General features: G+C 44.8%; 2 protein-coding genes across 2 annotated transcripts in view; one reads left to right on the forward strand and one right to left on the reverse strand.

Moving 5' to 3' along the window:
• NAPB (NSF attachment protein beta) overlaps positions 1 to 2723 on the forward strand; it is a 15800-nt gene extending 13077 nt beyond the window's left edge. The window contains exon 11 of the mRNA XM_069850288.1: positions 1 to 2723. This exon is cut by the window's left edge and continues 77 nt beyond it. Coding sequence (XP_069706389.1) covers positions 1 to 28 — 28 coding nt within the window. The 3' untranslated portion in view covers positions 29 to 2723.
• A 538-nt stretch (positions 2724 to 3261) lies between these two features.
• On the reverse strand, positions 3262 to 17077 carry GZF1 (GDNF inducible zinc finger protein 1). The gene is made up of 6 exons (XM_069850287.1): positions 17035 to 17077; positions 12067 to 13433; positions 9956 to 10050; positions 8771 to 8938; positions 7447 to 7604; positions 3262 to 6033 (listed from the first exon to the last, which is right to left on the reverse strand). Exons 2-6 carry the CDS (start codon positions 13410 to 13412, stop codon positions 5677 to 5679), a joined length of 2124 nt encoding a protein of 707 aa, XP_069706388.1. The 5' UTR covers positions 13413 to 13433; positions 17035 to 17077; the 3' UTR covers positions 3262 to 5676.
• Between the last annotated feature and the right edge of the window lie 388 nt (positions 17078 to 17465).

Here is a 17465-nt window from a genome sequence, read left to right on the forward strand (position 1 = left end):
AGGCGAAGGAGATGGGGACCTGAAGTGAATCGTGCGTGGTATTTGTGGCATGCAGCCTAAGTAATCTGTTGTTGTGTTACAGCCAAGGACCACTATGGGATACGTGATACAATATCTAGCTTTATTTTGTTGCTTACAAATCCAATGACTTGTGTATTTCTTTAGTATCCTGCTCTTTGTCGTGACAACATGGGTAGATGGGAAGCGATGCTCTGGGTATCATGGGCAGATCTTTCTGAGGCAAAAGAGGCAATTGTGGCAGAAATACTTTCTTGGTTTTGTTAGCTATGAACCCAAAGTCTGCACTTTTAACTACTAATTTTTCTTGCTGTTCTGTCTTAAGGCTCAGTACCATTGATTCTAGCATGTAAATATTTTGTCCAGGCCAGTACAGTACAAATAATCACTCCTGATCTGTTGCTGTAGCGTTACTGTTTTCTGTTCATAATGGACCTCTGTCCGATACACTTGGTTTTGGGTTTTTTTTTTAACTGATTGAGCTTTTTTAATGGTGCTAGTGAAAAGCTTTGTGGCTCATATGCAGTATGTGTGTGTCTATACATCCTATACAGATACATGTGTGCACGTATAAGTACCGAGTACACGATGATCTAGTGCTGAAAGCATTGCACGCGTGGGGACAAGACTGCTTAGATTGGCGCCAGCCCTCCAGACGGTTCGTCACGAGTAGACCTAGTTAATGGTGTATTTTGTATTTCAGATCTAAATATAAAATGTAAGGCTCTTCTATATTTTCTTGGATCTATTTTTCCACTTACTTTATTTTGTGGTGCATCCCATCCCTCCTACCCTGAGACGACTTGACCCGAGTAATAATCTATTTTTCTAACTTCATTTACCTGAGCTCCTGCTGCCGTCCCTCCTGCGGGTCTTTTGTGTGGACCAGGCGATACCTGTTAGTTTCTCCCCCCTCTGCTGCTGGTGAAGCTGCCTCGTTCTTGTGACGTGCAAAGGCGTTGACCGAGACTTGATGTTGCACAGAACCCTTGTGTCAGTTTGGGTGACAGGTGACTCGAGCTCGCTTTGAAAAGGTGTAGACACTATTAAAAATTCCTGCAGTAATTTTAGAAGTGATTTAAAATGTCTGCAACCAAGGCTCTTCCATGCACTGCTTTGTTTAACTAGAGATGATTCAGCTACCTATTATTCTGTATATATCCATGAAGAAGGCCTTAGAAGCCTATGCAATTTGTTGGTGGGAGTTGTCACTCAGTATTTCTTTGTAATTAAGTGATTTTTCAGCTGCACTACTGATGTGTAAAAAATGAAAAAGTAATTAATTGCTTTATTTGGCACCGCTGCTGTTTAAATGGGCCTCTTCCAGGGCTGGAGCAGGAATAGCATAGTAGCCCCCAGTAGGCAGCTTCGGCAGGCAGCGCTGCCCAGTTTGGACTCTGCCTGTTGGTTTTTTTTGAAGAAGCGATTGTCTCTGCTCCTATTCTGGCAGCCAAAATGCTGGCTTTTGCACTTCTTTTCAGATTGTTTTTAATCTAGATGTCTATTTGAGCCGAACACAGTTTGGCTTCTTGGTCCAAGGGGCTGAGTTCTATTACAGTGGTATTTTCTGTCTACCGCTGCTTTATGAAAAAGAAAACCAAAACACATGCCAATTTTTCCTCTGACTGATTTGAGCAGTCAGGTCATTTTCCGTAGGCCGGTCTGTGATTGTAACTAGAAAGAAAAGCTGTGCAGAACTGGCAAGGTGAGTGCATTAAAAAAGCCTGGATGGACAATGCTCGTTCTTCCAAGCACCTTCAGTTTCTTTACTCCTCAGATGTGTTTTTAAAGCTGCTGCTCACTATCGACCTCTGCCTGCAACACTACCCTCCCCTTTACTTAGACCAGCCTGTGCTGTGTCTGTCCTTCCACAAGCTTGGCAAAGAAATACTTCATATTCTGTTTAGCTTGTGGTCCTGGTCTGTGTCTACCTGAGATGCTCTGAGAGATGGGTGTGCACCTCAGCTCATCAGAGACAAGGACTGACTGGCGTTTTCGGAGGGTGTCTCATTCTTGTACCAGAGTCCTTTGCGTGCTCATGCCAGTTCCCCTGGGCAGAGACCGACCTGGCTCCTAGCACACAGCTGGCACGGTAGGGAGGCGACCTTGCAGCTGATGTTGGATGAGCTGCAGATCCAATCTCATGTTGGATGGGAGGGCCCAAAGACGTAACTGCTGCTGAACGGACCTGTCTCAGGATTGTGGGTTGGAGAAGGTTTTAATTTACTTGTTTCCTTAGTGAGCAGAGGCCCATTGTATTGACAGATTCGTCTTGACTTGTATCCAAGACTGTTGGAGCTTTGATGAGGCAAAGCACAGGCAGCGAGGTTTGCTTTTCCTAGCGTCACACAGAACCGAGGAGAGTGTTTTATGCCTTTTTTTTTGTTCACTTTCCCAGCTGTCGGTATTATGCACAGTCATAACGAGATGAAGACCCATGGGGTTGTGTGGTCTGTTACTGTGCTCTGGAGTCATAGCATTAAAATACCAATGTTAGTTCTGTAGAAGTAGGCTGCAGCATGTCCTCCAGTAGTGTATCAGTGGTGAATTGTGACCCTCTCAGAATGACAATCTGCCACACTGCTGTATTTCCCCTGCCCGTACACAACTCTGTACTATGAAAACTTATTAATGAAATGGCCTTAGCGAGAATATAATGTTTTGTGTGAATCTGTACATTAATAAAGTGAAAATCATGAATGTAAGTAGCAATACGTGTTCTTTCCTGGAAAGTGCAAAAGACAGGCTAAAGGCAGAGCCCACCATAAAGCCGTGGGCTGTGATGGTAAAAGCCAGCACGCATTGTGCTTCTGTTCAGTTACTTTGACACGTGAAGGCACACGTTAAGGGTGAATACTCTTATCAGAAAGCGCTGGCTGATCATTTTACAGTGACTGTCACTCCACTTAATTCCCTGTTGTACAACATGTCATCTGTAGGAAAGTGGGACATCCCAAAGCGTCACATTGCTTATTTTTTCAGGAGTGTTTCTTATCACCTAACTAGGTGAGCTCCAAGAAACTGATCCTGACTGCGAGAAGGGAAGGGGTAAGGCCCAACTCCGGCTTCCGTAGTGCTGTGCTGTTGCTCTCTGGCAGCAGGGCCTGAGGAAGAAGAAGGGCACCTGACAGCTTCAGGCCTGCAGCAGAGCTGAGTTAGCGTTCACACTGTTCACAGCAATGGGGATTTGTGCATTACATGGAGGTGTAGAAACATTTGATTACCATCATCACTGGGAAGGTCAGTCTTAAGATTTCAATATTTTAATAAGAACAGTTCATACAAGTAACTCACTTCCGTACATTCATGGAGTACAAAAGTTTCCCTGGCTACGGCTACTAATGCTCAGACTTTAAATATATCTACAAACTCTTTACATTGGTCATCGAGAATACTGAGCTTCAACAGGAACATCGTGCTTGAATAAATATTTCAAATATAACCTCTTGGAAATGTTCTCTTTTAAAAAAATTCCCTTTCTATAGATTAAGTTATGATTCCGTGTTAACACATCAGAGATCCCTTTAAGGTTCAAAAATAGCTCTGTGCCACAGTTTGGACATCATTATTGCTTTGCCAACCCCTAAGCCTTAGAATGGGCCCTAACAAGGATTGATGGTGCTTACCTTTACATTAACACAATCTCTCACAAAGTTTATCTCACAGCTTCAGCTGAGATAGTTTCTGTGGAAATACTATATTAATATTAAAGAAAAACAGAGGAGCAAAATAGGAAAATTAATTAGAAAAGCTCCAAATTTTTACATGGTGGCACTGGGAATCTGGTCCTGAGTTTGAAGTGTTAACCATACCAACAAGTTGGTGTTGATTCACAGCTCCTCCCAAAAAAGCAGATCATCCCAGTCAGATGTTTCTTTGTCAGTGGCGACTACTTCAAAGGTATTTTCTCTACACAGGGAAACTATTCCAAATCCTCCCAAATGTTTCTGTGAGGTTAATGTGAGGTCAACCAACTTAACTTTCTCATTCCAGCCCAGCTTTGGTGTTAGCAAAGGAAACACAGGAAGTGTTTACCCTGGACAGAAACTCTCTCAGGTTTCCCTATGCAACAGCTTTCCCTACTACCTGATGTGACTGGGGAGAGAACAAAGGGATGTACTCCCTGGGGAAGGGGAGAAGATATCAAGGAAAGATCTAGCTATCTTGGTAAGAAACGCCCAAAGAGAAGTGTGATTCTCATAGTGATGGGGGGTGCTGGGATCCAAACCCAGTGGGCATGGGAGCAGGCTGTGTTAAGCTCCAGCTCTGGAATGTGGGCTGAACAGTGACAATACCGTGGACTCTTGGTCCCTCTGCTCACTTTGTCACATTTTCTTATTTAAAACAAACCAAAAAAGGCGCATTGCCAGGGTTACTCACTAAAATTTAGCAGCAAACACTAATCAGTTAAAGCCTTTGAACTGTAAGTTTGTTCATCCCTTATGTTTGTAAGGCCTGCCTCAACACCTCGTGGGGATGCTTAAACAGACCAGAACTGCCACTGGGGTCCCAGCATGGTCTTACAGACAAGGTATTCAGTCTGAGAAGTGAACACCTAAATCCCTTGAACATTCCCATACAATTTACATCTCTTTATGCCATCAGTCATATGAACCCTAACTGCCTCCTGTTTGTAACTGAATTTGCCTCTGGAGACACTTGCACTGGTGGAATTAGCTGTAGCGACTTCACAGCAGAACAGTAATTACCTTTTCCCACCGGAGTTATTACTTAATTTAAAAGCAGGTCTGCAGTTCAGAGCAACAGCAATGTTTGAGTTACAGTGGAGAAAAGCATCACTGACTTATCTAGATGAGCAGAAACCAGCTTGGATAGATACCAGTTAGCAGGAAAATGCCAAGAAGCTGTCCTACAGCAGCTTTTCCAGCACAGCTTAAGTACTGCTTTTCATAGGTGTTTTTACAAAGCGGAAGCCATTAGAAAAACGACAACTCTGAATGCGAGCATCAAACCACACCAAATTCCACTGCAGTGTTAAAATAACACAACTACCTGCGCAGACACAGCACTTGGCTCCCACTTGCCCATTTTACTACTGGAGAATCAAAACTCCTGGAATGAAACCCTAGATCTTTCTGCAACTTGCTCTCACTCATTCTCAGGGAGTGAGCTGGCTCACTGCTTGGATCTTTGGCAAAAGCAGAGATAAACCAACATTTCCTGAAAAGCAATTTGGTAAAACATTTTATGAATCCATTTCCACTAGGGAAAACACAATTTCACTAGGCTACAAGGCTGAGAAACAACATAATTTCTCTTGATTGTACATGTGACATCAAATCAACTGGAAATGAAACTTGCAGCTTCTTTATAACCTATCTGAATGTAGGTACTTACTTTCACTGCAGTCCAGCTAGAGAGAATAAGCTGAATTGCACACTTTTATGTGTAGGGAATAAACTTAACTGGGACTTCTGCCACTTCTACGACCACTCTGGTGTGGCGAGGCTCTGTCCTGCCTTCAGGAGATGGAGCTGTACACATTGAAGGTGGATAAATATTTTTTTGAGGATCTTCTGGAAATCCAGTGCATGTCTTTCATGTTTACCCCTGCTTCATTGTTCCCTCAGTAGGTTACTGGCAAAGTCAAAGGCCTATATGAAGGGTGCAGCTTGAACGGGATTTGTAAATACCACACTATTCCATATTCACCAGAGCATGAAGCTGTGGCTGAATAGAGTCTGTCTGTGTGTGCAGCACTGTCAGCTCACTCAAAGTGGTGGCTATAAGGGCTTCCTGGGGTCCCGAAGTCCCATCTGACTTACAGTCTGTTCCTGTGGCAGAACCACTGTCATGCAGTGCAGCCACACTCCCCGGGACGCCAGTCAAGTTCTGATAGTGGCCGTTCTCAGAGAAAGACAGCAGCTTCTCTGGTATTTTAGGTGACATATGGTATTCTTCATCAGGAAGCTCTGTTTTGTGACCTTCATCATTCTTAGACGCTCCTTCAACGATGACAAGGAAGGACTTCCAAGGTGTGTTTTTATCGTGTATCTGAAAAAAAAAAATACCCAAGAAACAGAAGAGTGAACACATGAAGACTGTCGGGGATGTAAAAGCTTGGATCCAATTCATACCTGACACTGGCAGAAAAGGTCTATGTTTTCATCCCACAACTATCCCAAAACTAGGTCAGTATACATCCCTGCACTAGTCTGTGTCCCCGGTGAGCTTCCTGTTTTCAAGAATCATAGAATCATTAGGTTGGAAAAGACCTCAGAGATCATCAACTCCAACTGTATCTGTCTACTGCTAAATCATGTCCCCAAGCACCTAACCTACCCGCCTTTTAAACACCTTCAGGGATGAGGACTCAACCACCTCCCTGGGCAGCTGTTCCAGGACCTGAGAACCCTTTCTGTGAAGAAATTTTTCCTAACATCCAAACTAAACTTCCCCTGACACAGCCTGACACCATTCCCTCCTGTCCTATCACCGAGAAGAGACCAACACCCACCTCTCTGCAATCTCCTCTTAGGCAGCCATAGAGAGCGATGAGGTCTCCCCTCAGCCTCCTCTTCTCTAGACTAAACAACCCCAGTTCCCTCAGCTGCTCCTTCTAACACTTGTTTTCCAGACTGTTCACCAGCTTCGTTGCCCTTCTCTGGACTCGCTCCAGGACCTCAATGTGTTTCTTATAGTGAGGGGCCCAAAACTGAACACAGTATTTGAGGTGCAGCCTCACCAGTGCCGAGTACAGAGGGAGAATCACTTCCCTGGCCCTGCTGGCCACATCATTTCTGATGGCCACCTGGGCACACTGCTGGCTCATGTTCAGCCAGCTGTCAAGCAGCACCCCCAGGTATTTCTCTGCCAGGCAGCTTTCAAGCCATTCTTCTCCAAGCCTGTAGCGCTGCACAGGGATTCTGTGTCTTATGTGCAGGACTCTGCACTTCACCTTGATAAACCTCATCCCACTGGCCTCAGCCCATCGATCCAGCCTGTTCAGATCCATCTGTAGAGCCTCCTTATATTAAGATAGATCAACACTTCCTCCATTTAGTGTCACCCGCGAACTTTTTAAGGGTGCAGCAGAACCCCTCATCCAGGTCTTTGATAAAGATATTGAACAGGACTGGACCCAGAAGAAGCAGCAACTAACCGGTGCGGTGGAGAGCCTGCCCAGGCACTGAACCCTCCTGTCCCTTGCCAGCTGCACGGGGAACATGCTCAGAGGTCACAGAACAAATGACTGAACCTATACAGGCTATGCCATGATGCATTAAGAATGGCTTCCCTGGAGATTCAGGACTGAACACAATTTGAGTATTTTAATGCCATGTCAGAAAGAGAACAATGCGCTAAATCCAACAAGAACTAGACAGAAATCCTCTTCAGGCCTGACACAGTCAATACGTTCCCACGGAGGAAACCTCAAGGCTACAAGGTGGGATGACTGGTTCCTACCGAAGTGTGCCGTCGGAGGGTAGACTTGTCAGTGAAAGTTCGCCCACAGGCGTTGCACATGAAGGGCTTCTCCCCGGTGTGAATTCGATGGTGACGCTGCAGCGCATTCAGCTGTGTGAACTGCTTCCCACACTGGTCACAGCAATAGGGCCGCTCGCCTGAAAGCAGAGTACAGCAGTAAAGTGGAGACGTAGGCGTATTGCTGAGAAGCCTCGCATAACCCCTGTACTTCGTGGAAGGGTAAGGCACACTCAGGTACCTCCAGAAAAAAATCAAGATGTTTTCAGAATTCTCACACTTGGGCAAATTTTGAAACATCTGAAGTTAGCAGATACTTACAGAGTCAAGGCTAGACCCACAGCCCACAGAAATCTGTGCGACCACTGAAGCCTCCACAGTTTTTACACACATTTTCTGTTAGCAACTGCAGTCTTGCGTGGAATACAAGTTTTCTTTACAAGGTACATTAATGCCAGGGCTGCTCATAACCCCTAGGTTCTCTCCAAATACATCATAAGCTGCTTTGCCACAGTCACTGTACTAAGCATTTTTTGGAAAGAACCACACGATACTCCTTCCTTGGTTGAGGTAGCAAAAGGGATGCCAAAACACTTTATAACAGAGGTGTCACAGAAGAAGAGGTGACATTCCAGAACAGGAAAATATTCCCCTGCTCCTCCTACAGTAACACTGTACTGGACACAGATGTAGGAAGTAAAGAAAGAGCAAGCCCCACAAAACAAGAATTTTATTTACGCAGAGTACAGTGGCTGGGACACTTCCTAGAGTGCCACTCAATATGCAAGCATGGTATTCGTTATGTGATGAAAGTAACATGAACATTTGCAACCTACTGTATTGCTGAACAAAGTGGACTTTGAGAGAGCAGACAAGGAAACTTAGAAACAGACACTGAAAAGAAAATCCAAGCAGGAGAGAGCAATGAACGGTGGGCAAGCAGACAAGAACAACATCAGCTCTCTGTGGTACTTTGCTCAGAGCTAAAACAGAGATGGTTCTTTGGTCACTAATAAACTTTCTAATAACACAGCAGCATCATTAACAACATCAGCTTCATTAACAAGATCTGCACAGCTCTTGGAAGCACTTCAGAGAATTGCTGTAGCTCAGTAAATAGCACAGGGAGTACCAGAAGGGAAGTGGATGAAAGTACATGCAGCATCAAGAATTAAAATGTGCACACAGGGTAGAAATTAAAGTAATGGGAAATCCTAGCTGAGAAATACCTTGTCTGAACTACGCAATTGTCAGGTCTGTCTTCAAATTGTTATGGTTTGTTTTGAACAAAAAAAGCACCTCCTACCTGTGTGAACTTTTATATGCTGGTAAAGTGAGTTCCTCTGTGCAAACGTTCTGAAGCAAACTTCACATTTGAATGGTTTGGATCCAGTGTGGATTCTGTTATGGTGTTTCAGGTACTCCTTAGAGGCAAAGCTCTTCCCGCACGTTTCGCACATAAAAGGCCTTTCCCCTACAACAAGGGTGAAAAGGACAATTAAACCTACCAACATAGTGTTTGAGAATACTATTAATCATTACACACTAAAACTGAATGCTGTTAGATACAAATGAAGCACATGCCAGCCTTGCAAAAGGATCAGTGACAGCAGTGATCTCTGCATATGGCACAGAGCTTTCCTGAGAGACACCTGCACAAAAGCCTCCCCGTGCAAGGACAGCTGCGCATACCCAACCATACAGTAACAGCTCCACGTTGTCCATGAAAAGCCCAAGAAGATCTGCAGCCAGCATTCTTCTTGCCATCTTTGGAGCACTCAGGCTTACTCTCATCATAAACACAACACTACGTGCCTCTGATGAAAGGCCTTCAGCTGTAAGTAGCCACTTCTAGTTGGTGGCACACTTCACAGGTGTCTTGAGAAGTGTTTGTGGAATTACATTTCATGATTTGATGTTTTCTGTTACCCATGTTTAGCTACAAATTACTGCCAGAAGGCAGACCATTTTAAGACAGGTCAATTAAGAGACGAAGAAGTAGCACATACAACTTGAGTGGTATGAGGGGTCAATTCAAAACACTGATTTATAATAGAAAGGATATCCAGGAGGAGGACACGTGCTTTTAAAAGGATTTCTTTGCAGATTAGGATAAGCAAAGACAGCTGTTTTATATTCCTTTATGTTCCTGTCGCTTATAAAGAAATAAATTTTTCTCTCAGGAATTGAACTAGACCGTTTATTGATGACAGATCTTTGGATACTAAAGACTACCCAAAGTAGACTCAGTCCACACTTCGCACGTTGGATCCCAACCAGATGGGAACTCCTTTTCTCTTTAATCAGCTCCTTGTACTCTCTACACTGTCTGCCTATAGGAACCTTTCTCAGTAAAATTGTGCCTAGCGATGATAATATCCAATTTTATATAAAAAACAAACACAAAAAAGCATTCTCTGAATGAAAATAATATCTCTGATTTCACAACAAGCCTTCTCCTATATGTAGAAGATTGCAAAAAAAGCCTTACCTGTGTGACAACGTTTGTGATAGATAAGCATGTGATTCTGAGTGAACCTGGCACCACATTCATCACAGGCAAAAGGTTTTTCACCAGTATGGATTCTGAAATGAGAAAGCGACATTAAAGCACCATGGCCTCTCTTTCCACTGCAGCACAATGCAAGTTGGCTTTACTTTGTGGCTGCTCTCTGAAGAGTGACTGTAAGCCTGCACAACATTTTAATGCCTTTCAGAAACACCTTCAGGTCAACCAAATTCTGCACTGTCATTTCTGCAGTGCTGCTTTTATTGCTCTATCGTGCATGTGCTGCACAATCAAAGCACAGATCCAGACATTTCTTCACAGTAAAGACAAATTTTAAAGGTACAAACTGAGTAAAGTTTAGAAAACCCTGAATCCAGACAGACAAACTGAAAGACAAATGTAACCACCTTTTGAGATCTGAAGTGGGGATCTTTATATTGCTGACCCTGTTAATAAAATACTGCACACAGTACGTGAGTGACGTGTTCCCTGTCACGCTGTTCTTGCAAGGTGAACGAGTCGAGTCACTGGCTACTCTGGAACAAGTGGCAGAATGAAAAGATGCCACTTTTATGCAGTCGCTTTTTCTTGCTGTCACCCTAAACCTGCAGTGTGATTCTCCAGGGAAGGCTGTGTATACATAAAGGGCACTTTACAGAATCACTACATATATTGGTATCCTGGTTTTCCCTAGATTAAACTTTGCTCCCATGCATGCTTCAGGACTCTCTTGAATAGCGCTGCAGGAACACAGCCAACACAGGCCAGTTTTCATTGCAACACACCCACAGGAGTAGCACACATATATATAAAAATATATACAATGAGATGAGAAATTCTCCCCACAGACTGTCATGACACAGAAGTTGGATAATATTGTGCTTCCAGTGTTCAACAAGCTCACTGAATAGTCATAGTACACAATGAAGCTCCACTTATGCTGAAAACTGATTTTTTAAGTAGCACAAAGTAGTTTCTGGAGGTAAAGGAAAGACACACGATGAAAGAGAGAGATGCTGTGCGGCTGCATCAGCAATAACATCATAGCAACATGCTAGCAAAAATTACGCTTCTGGGTGTCCTTTCTACCATTGGCAGTAAACCCACTGACTTCAAAAGGGGCAATGAAACAAAGCAGTGGTTAGCAAACCCTTCTGCCTCACAGGAAATGCCACCTAGGAGTACACGAACACTGGATCTGAGTAGTAGTACTAAGCTGTGGCTGCCCCTGGAGGTGTTCAAGGCCAGTCTGGATGAGGCTTTAAGCAACCTGATCCAGTGGGAGGTGTCCCTGCCCATGGCAGGGGGGTTGGAATTGGATGATCTTTAATGTCTCTTCCAATCCAAACCATTCTATGATTCTACCTCCTTCTCCATGCTTACTCCCTGGCTATAATCTGCTTTGGTAGACCAATAAAAGCACGTTAAAGCCCTCAATAGCTAGAATTTTGCCTTAGTAGAAATGTCTCTCCCATGAACTTTTAAGACCTTTGCACCTCCACCTTTGTGTCTTGCTGCAATGAACGTGCTACAAACTGATTTCATCAGCTCCATGGGAGTGTCTTCGGTGCCTCATTCACCTCCAGACAGTGATGTATCAGCCTGTCTCTAGTCATATATCAGTTGTTTTCTTTGCTTATCACACAAATCTGGTGTTCTTGAATTTAACAAAGGCCAAATCTGTTTAGAGTATTTTCATCCTTATTGCATACCATTTCCCTATTGAATATAAAGAGGCATCAAATTAGCTGAAATAATTATAGCCCTAATCCTGAAAGCAATTACGCATGGGGGTTTCTTTTCTCATGTGAAACATCCAGTTGACTCTTAATAGGTCTGCTCCCATGAGAGAAGTTAAACATGCACCATGGCAGTGGCACGCCTCAGCTCATGCACCTCTTACTTTGGCTTAAAGAAATTAAAATAACTCTTTCAGCCTGAAAAGCAGGAAAAAAAAAAGCTAAAAAAGGAAATGCGGATTTCCAGTCAAGTCAGGTTTTACATCCCCACTTCACTTGAAGGCTCAAGGTGTGTTCCAGGGGATTCTGCTTCTCCCCCCAGAATCTAACAAGGCCAGTTAAGTCTGTTCATACCTCATGTGTGTTTTAAGTGCAGAAGGCTGAGAAAATTTAGCCTCACACTCTGTGCACCCATAAGGCTTGTCGCCTGTATGCGTCCTTTCATGGAGCCTCAAGGCAGTTTTGGAGCTCAACCCCTTTCCACACTGTTGGCACTGATGACGCTCCCCACCACCCTCATGAACCTGGAGAATGTGCCTCTTGACGTCCTTCTTCCTCTTGAACTTCTTACCGCAGAGCTCACAAGGGAAGTGGCGCTCACTGCTGTGGACATGGCGCTGATGGCTTTTTAGGTTGCACTGGTTGGCAAAGGTCTGACTGCAGGTTTCACACCGATAAACAATTTCGGCTGCAATGCCGTGGTTGTGCTTTATGTGCTTGAGAAAACTTTTCTCATACAGGAATTCCTTCTCACATGTGCTGCACTTGAAGTCACTGCCTCGTTTCTTTTTATCCTCTTCAGATTTTTTCAGGTTTTCTTCTGATTCAAAGTTGCCATCACATTCCTTGCTCTCAGGTTTGATGTTGTTCTCTGCTTGCTCCTCCTCTCTCTCCATACCACGCATATCTTGATCTTGAGGGTATTTGTTTCCTTCAACAGCGACCTCAGCACTCTTCTGCTGCTCTCTCAGACGCCTCGTGTATTTCTTCTTTGGAATTTCCACAAATACTTTCCTCCCAGCCAGTCTCCCACTTGCCCTTCTGATTTTGGCATAAGGAGGCTTCATGATTTCCTTTTTTTTGTCCATTTTCTCTTTTGATTTGGTAGCTGGAATCTCAGGAGACATTCCACAGCTGGGCCTGTCTACTGGGGAATCCGGAGGATCCAGAGGACAGTCTGCCTGCTCAGCTTCTGCCACAGCTGCTGCTTTGGAGTCCAGCAAAATGCTTGGCTGGGTAGTGCTCTCTTCCTCAGAGTTCTGAGATTCAGAGAAATTTTGCAACTCCAACAACACTGATTCAAGCATTTGTTTCTTCAATTGAAAGCAGGTTTCAGAGAGATCCAAGCACTTCAGCTTTTCAGCTATTTCTAGCATACGCTGCACCCTATCTTCTTCCACTTCTACCTTAGCAGTATAGACAAACTCAAGAAATGAAGCAAAGTCAGCAACCTGGACCTCATTCAAGAACACGTTGGTCCTTGGGCCATCCACGCCCTTCTCATTAAGGAACACCTCCTTAAAAAATTTGCTTGTTGCTGCCAACACAGCCTTGTGAGCAACAAACTCTGCCCTGACACCTTGATACTCCACACTGACAGTCACATCACAGAGGTGGCCCAGGAGGCGCAGCTGATGCATTTCATTCAGAAGGTTGACAGGAGAGGACTTGGATTCCAGTAAAACTGCATTACTTTCCATCTTTCTTCTCTCTGCAAAAAGCTGTTAACAACATTGCATGTTAGCTATTTGCATGGAAGCTAATACGACCCAAAGATATCAGTGGCCAAAAGTCAGGACTAGACTTTCAAGAGTGCTCCACCTTAAGATTTAAGCACTTGAGGTGCTTGAGCTTCAGAGACCAGACTTTCAAAGCAGCATTGTGAAAAGTCTGGCTGGAAGCACAGATTTCAAGAAGTGGCACCCTAAGCGGTCGTATCAAAAAACATACTGCCAGTCACATAGAGATTTCTCTGAAGTTAATTTAAGTTTAAATCTCAACTGTAATTTTAACTGAAACAGTAGAGACTATTAGAACCTGTAATAGGGACAAAGCAAACAGAGAAAGATCAAAAGGAATGTTCTCATTAAAGCATGTAGAATTAAGAAATTATTCTCCCTCCTAACCAGGCAATAAGAGAGAGGTAAGATGAAGTGAAAGTTAACTGCAATCCTAAATAAACATTTCCTTAAACACGCTTTTGAGATAAGACTTTTAAACAAGACTTGGATAAAATCCCAAATGCTTAACCGACCAAAGCACAGGACCTGCATGAGCACATTATCAAACTGTAAATCTAAGAAAACATAAAACTTCCTCAAAGTGTTTTCTTTATTAAAAAATTCATCACTTAAAATGGACTTACAGCCTCTAAATGTTCAACATTCATTTGCAGGTTTCACCATTTCCACTACTGTTTAGGTTATGTCACATTTCCAAGTAAAGGTTCAAGTTGCTCCAAAGTTCCCCAAAGGACCAAGTTTTGTTTTAAAAAAAACATTTGATCCCAGAACAAACAACATTTCTCTGAACTTTGAAGATGCTCTGAGCAACAAGGCCTCTGCAATCTATTGAGCTTTACTGTGTTTCTAACAACAACGTACACACGCATTATGGATCTAGAGAATTTCCTCCCATTTCCTAAAAGTTAATTAAGGTTCTTACTCCCTGTATGTGCTCAGATACAGTAGATTTGCAGCCTTTTATAAAGGGGACACTAGAAATCTGGCTTAGAAAGAAAAACAAAAAATAAAATAGTGTACAAATGGAACAAGATTTATATTAAAATAACAGTGAGGAAGCCATATTAAGCATGAAAGAGACAAGAGAATAACATCCATAGCAGCAGAAAGAGGTACTCTTCCCCTCTGCCTCCACAGAATTGTAAACTAAAATTCTAGTCCATGCTAATTTCAATAAAACAAAAATCAGACTCGCATCCCAATACAGTTTTCGGTTAAAACAGCTTTGATAAAAATATTTCAAGAAATGGCAAGATAGAGCTGTAAAATACAGTTTCATGGAGATCACTAGTTGCCATGCAAAGTGAATGCTTCATAGACCCGATGCTACAAAAGGTAAAAAGCAACAGGAAGCCCCTTCCCTAAGAAGTTTACTAACAAGGCAGATAAGACCAAGGGAAGCAGAATTGTTCCCCTGACCTTATGTAGCAAAGGAGTGGCAGAACAGGGGACATAATCCACCATGGGCACCCAAACTTCTACCTAATATCCTACAGAAAAAAGACTATCCTCAGAACCAAGCCCATCCTATTTCCTAACATCTGAATCTTTAGCTCAATAAGCTTCTAATATGAAGATGTAAATAGCCTGATTAATGTTATTCTAATAAATATGTAAAAAACACTGTTAGCAAGTCACACTTATTACAACCGAAACAGAAGACCCAGGAATGGGGCAGAGAACGGCCTGTACCAGCTCAGAGCTCAACAAGCACCTCAAAACACTGTTTACTTATAAAGGCAAACCCCCATGCTGCACTTAAATTTTGATAGAAAGTTTGTATGAATGAGAATTTGACTCCCAACTGAAAGGCTGACTCTTAAAAATAAACACAAAAAATTATGTTTAAACTTTGCTTCCCTTTTCTCCATAGTCACCCTGTGATTTTTCCTCCTAGTTGCACAATGTGCAGGCACTCTGCGTATTTGAGGGTGAATTAAGATGACTCACTGAATGCTTTATGTGAAACAAACAGTGATATAAAAACATAACTTTTTTTTTCCCCAGTACAATTATTTTTTTATCTACTTATCATGTTATTTCACCACTATCCATCACTTTCCATTTGAGCACAGAGGAAAAGCTGCCGTCACTTGTAGACAACAGTGATCCCCAGCAGGAAACAAGAACCCAAACCACAAAAAGCTTCCACTTGGGCAAACAAGCTCATAACTATACTCGGCCAACTGCTCACTTCAGGAGCTGACCACAGACGCGTGTGTTAACAGACACGTTATGCCAATTCCTTTCTTCTCAAGGATGCAAAACAGAAACCTCCTGTTCTTCCCACCATAGTATTTGCAGAATCAAAAGCTGCTATGAGAACACATCACTTGCTCTCACCACCATCCTTCCACTGGTGTGGAATTTGTTCAGAGGAACAGCAGTAATCCAACACACACAGTAAGAAATGTTGCACTGTGAAGGCTTTTACTTGCCACTCCTTGGGCAAGGATTCTGAATAGCTGAGCACTGGGCTGCCACAACATCTTCCACAGAAACATGATATATTCATCTTAAAAAGACAAGACCTGAAAATCTGCAGCCTGAGCCTGCTCACTAGGGCTGGCCTGGACAACCGAGATTCAAAGAGAAGCAACTCTTCCATAGAGTCAGACATCATGCACCATGAACATGTCCACATCCACAGGCAAAACTAGCTGAAAAGAGATAAAAAGAGCCAGCTAGACCGGACAGTTTGTGAACCCTCAAACTCGTCTATTGTTTTGCACCCAAAATTCCATGCAACCTAGTAAGAGACGCGACTGCTACACACCAACCTGCCTTGTTTAGGATTGCTCCAGCTACTGAAGCTACAATAACGGCACTGTGACACTGTGACACGACGCACACTCCACTGGGCTGAAGCAGAAATTAAACCTACAAAGCAAAGGGTAGTGCAATGCAGCAGACATATAGCACAACTCTTAGATGACAAGCCTGAGCACCGGGCAAAGCCACTGCAGCCCCAGTGAGCGCAGGACACTCAGAGAGGTACACTGACCCCAGACCTAGCTAGGAAACTCCTGCAGGGAAGGAGAACGGGGTATTGCCACATCCTTCAGCAGAGCTCATGCGAGAAGGCCGGTTGCCCTCCTCCTCAGCAGGCTCCTCCTCAGCCTCCCTGCTTGCCACAGGTCCCGAAGCAGCTGAACTCGGGGCCAGGCTACTGCCCCCACCTCCCTCAGCCTCCCTGCTCGTCCGGGGGTCCGAGGCAGCCAGGGCTGAGACGAAGCTCCCACCTCCCTCGGCCTCCCTGCTCGTCCGGGGGTCCGAGGCAGCCAGGGCTGAGACGAAGCTCCCACCTCCCTCGGCCTCCCCGCTTGCCTTAGGGCCCGAGGCAGCCGGGGTTCGGACGCAGCCCCGTCTCCGCCGCCCACGCCTGGGACAGGCGACGAGGCTGCCCCCCTGCTGCCCGGGGCAATGCCGTCCCGTTCGGAAGAGGCCGCGGATCACCGGGGATCGCGTCCCGCCACCCCCGCCGGCGGGGCCAGGGCGCAGAGCGGCTGCCGGGCCGCGGCGAGGAGGGGAGGGGAGCGGGCCGGGGGCGCCCGGGACAGGGACAGGGGCCGGGACTCACCGCGCAGCCCCGCCCGCCCGGGCTCCGGCAGGAAGCGCGCGACCCCGCCCCGGCGCGCCGGAAGTGACGTTCAGCTGGGCGCGCGCGGGACCCCAGCTGGAAACCGGCCCGGCGAGGCGAGGCTGAGAGAGACGGGTTTGTTCAGCCTTGAGACGCTGAGGGAAGACCTCATCACCGCGTACCGGCGCATAAAGGGTGTCTGCCCATGGAGACCCTTTTACAAGGGGTGACGTGGAAAAAACAAGGGGTAGCGGGTTGAAGTTGCTCCCGGGGAGATTGTAGTTGGATTTTACAAGGGGATGTAGTGATAGGACGTGGGGGAATGGCTTTGGAGAGAGGGAGGTTTAGATTAGACGTTAGGAAGAAATTCTTAACGGTGAGGGTGGTGAGGCACTGGCACAGGCTGCCCCGTCCCTGGGGGTGTTCAAGGC

Source organism: Phaenicophaeus curvirostris, chromosome 2 (assembly GCF_032191515.1).
Source record: "Phaenicophaeus curvirostris isolate KB17595 chromosome 2, BPBGC_Pcur_1.0, whole genome shotgun sequence".
Taxonomy (NCBI): domain Eukaryota; kingdom Metazoa; phylum Chordata; class Aves; order Cuculiformes; family Cuculidae; genus Phaenicophaeus; species Phaenicophaeus curvirostris.

Bases quoted from the DNA above. Each gene is read 5' to 3' on its own strand.
- GZF1 (XM_069850287.1), bottom strand. From the start codon at position 13,412: ATGGAAAGTAATGCAGTTTTACTGGAATCCAAGTCCTCTCCTGTCAAC. The intron at 8,939-9,955 runs GTAAGGCTTTTT...CCCTTGTTGTAG, and splicing joins TCACAAACGTTGTCACACAG to GGGAAAGGCCTTTTATGTGC. The intron at 6,034-7,446 runs GTAGGAACCAGT...TTTTTTTTTCAG, and splicing joins CCCTCCGACGGCACACTTCG to ATACACGATAAAAACACACC.